Source organism: Perna viridis, chromosome 4 (assembly GCF_037379345.1).
Source record: "Perna viridis isolate PV_CMFRI_1.1 ecotype Kerala chromosome 4, ASM3737934v1, whole genome shotgun sequence".
Classification (NCBI taxonomy): domain Eukaryota; kingdom Metazoa; phylum Mollusca; class Bivalvia; order Mytilida; family Mytilidae; genus Perna; species Perna viridis.
The window spans coordinates 52027885-52030612 of NC_142448.1; the positions used below are offsets into that span (position 1 = coordinate 52027885).

The following is a 2728-nucleotide window of genomic DNA, read 5'->3' on the forward strand; positions in this document are numbered from 1 at the left end:
GACTCCACTAAAAACTGGGGCATGGACCAGCGGTAGGGTAAGCGTCCTCTGCCTTTCCAGAAACACCCACCGAGTTGCTCATAAAAAGTCAAGTCCGTGGTAGACGAAAGAGGAAATGAAAACTTTGACACGTTTAACAAATCAGTTTTCATGGTGCTGACTGATACACCGTAACGATCCACGAGTTTATGATGACGACCATAAAACGTCTGTTGTGGTACCTTCAATCTGGTAGCAAAATTGTCCTGCTCCAGAAGCCTAAGTGTAAGAAGTCTGTTTCGATACAAAAAGCTCTGGCATAACGTATGAGTTGTGATATGAAAAATCCAAACGCAGATGCTGAAGGGATGTTGCCATAGATGAAAGGAAAGATGACAATACGGAATTTAAAGTCATCGCTTTTATCTTATAGTTTGGTCAATAGATTTCCTTTACCATCGATCTCTAATTGTAGGTCAAGATATGAGGCTGACTTCACATTGTCTGTAGTATCCTTAATCTAAAGTTATTTGGGGGTAGATGCGATGATTCAAATCTACGAAATTAGGTTTGTTTAACGATAATACCTCATCTATATAGCGGAAACTAAGATTAAAGGATCTAGCTAAACGATGTTCCGTCTCTTGGATCAGATCAGCTATAAAGTCAGCCTCATAAGAGTGAAAGAATAGGTCAGCAAGTAGAGGAGCACAAGTTGTTCCATTGGAATGCCGACCGTTTGTTGGAAAAGGCGCCCACCATACTGGACAAATATCTTGTCGATTAAAAAAATCCAGCATTTTGAAAACATCGTCTTCGGTGTATTTGAAAGACGATTTGGCATTAATTTGTTTTTATAAAGTTTCTACCAAGAACTACATATTTGTATCTAGGTGTACCGTCTTTTTTGATGTAACAACGATGTATGATTTTCTTTGAGTCGGGATTTTAACTAAGTATGGGGAATACAAGTATAAATAGTTGAAAAATCATGGGTTTTAATGCTATTGTATTCTGATAATAATCTTGAATTGAGGGTTTCCAGAAGATCTTTCGAATTTTTCAGATTACAAATTGAATTAATACAACTACGGGAGTAACAGGTATCATGGTAGAACTGAGACTTTTTTTGCAGTTAACTATTGATATATCTGAATAACATTTAGGGGGAAAGGGGGGATTACACTTTAAAAAACTCTAATTCATACAATGATGATTTTGAATGTTCTGGAGCATTAAATTCATTAATATTTCCAATATAGAGAGAACCCAAAGGAGACATGGCCAGAGAATGTGGTCTAACAATTCCAATTTCAGTAAGATTAAAATAAGTAACTAAATCTCCTTCATTGTTCATTATGTGGAGATAGTTCGAATAATAGTCCAAAATGAGTACATTGTCTCTGGTTGTCACTAGAATACTTATAGGATAAAATGGTTTGTCATCTGTGTTGGTGTTATAGAACTGGCATGCACCATTTGGTCTGATCACTACCACTATACCTCTATTACTTTGATACTCATCCACTATAAATATATTACCATTCCTTGTTGTCTCTATACGTCTAGGATATGAAAATATTGGTTTGTTGTTGTATTTCTCATATGCCATTAGATGTTTGCCATTTTCATCCATCACTAGTATAAATGCATTTCCGTTGTGTTCCATACATCCTACAATGATATTCTGACCCTTAGTCACATGAACAGTTATTATAAGGCATTGATTTTGAATTGAATACATTGAATCAGTTATTTGTCCGTCTGTCTTAGTTATTGTCTTGAGGATTGATGTGCTATTCAATACAATGAGAGGAGAACCTGATGGTAAGACAGCCAGCCCATATGGTTTTACATTGATAGTGGATAGAACGGTTATATCACTGTTATTGAGTTTAATATGAAGAATTTTCCCTGATTCATTGTCCCCTAACCACAAGGATCCATTTAGTGAAACATCAAGGTAATGAATGCAAAATATACCAACGGCATACTCTTTTAGTTTCCTGAATTTGATATTTGGATGTCCGTCCTCAATTCTAGAGACGATTTCTAATGAATTATTTTCAAAACCACTGTTTTGGTCTAATACGGAAAATTCATTTTTACTTTCTCCACCATTTGGCGATTTTGCTGATAATTTCACACGAGAATCTTTGACTTGAATAATATAATGATTAGCACCAAATGTATGATGGTCAATGTGTTTACACCGATCACACATTGATAAATTACATTTCTCACATTTCCACCGAATCCAGGCTCCATTCTTACACAACTGGCATCCAATTTGGACTTGAGCTTGTTTTATGATAGTGGATGACTTGTCTTCACTGATTATATTGTGGCGAGCACCAAACTTTTGATGTTCAGTAAATTTTCACCGATCACAGATGGACAGATTACAGTCCTTACATTGCCACTGGATTTTAGCTCCTATCTTGCACATTTGACAGCCATTTTGTAGAGAACTTGCCGTACCCATTCGTATCCCAGTATTTGTTTTTAAATAAATGTTTTTATAAACCATTTGCCATTAACATGGGCATTGATTAATTTGAATTTACACAGTAATTCAATAAGGTATATTTAACTTGATGAATACATTTGGTCTCAGTATCGTATTAATTTTCCCATAGACTTCTATAGTGAAGTGCATATTTTTAGGATTTTTTAAAAAATATGTAAATTGATTCAATAAAACTTTCACTTATGTAGCATTTCTAAGGACATGTGAAAAAATAATTTC

The 2728-nt window shown here is 35.0% G+C and overlaps 1 protein-coding gene across 1 annotated transcript; it reads right to left on the reverse strand.

The window, feature by feature from the left end:
• Positions 1–1159: 1159 nt before the first annotated feature.
• Positions 1160–2203, reverse strand: LOC148620485 (uncharacterized). Its single transcript, XM_088577109.1, has one exon. It carries the CDS (start codon positions 2201–2203, stop codon positions 1160–1162), a length of 1044 nt encoding a protein of 347 aa, XP_088433235.1.
• Between the last annotated feature and the right edge of the window lie 525 nt (positions 2204–2728).

Excerpts from the sequence above, each read along its gene's own strand:
- LOC148620485 (XM_088577109.1), bottom strand. The coding sequence starts at position 2,203 with ATGTGTGATCGGTGTAAACACATTGACCATCATACATTTGGTGCTAAT.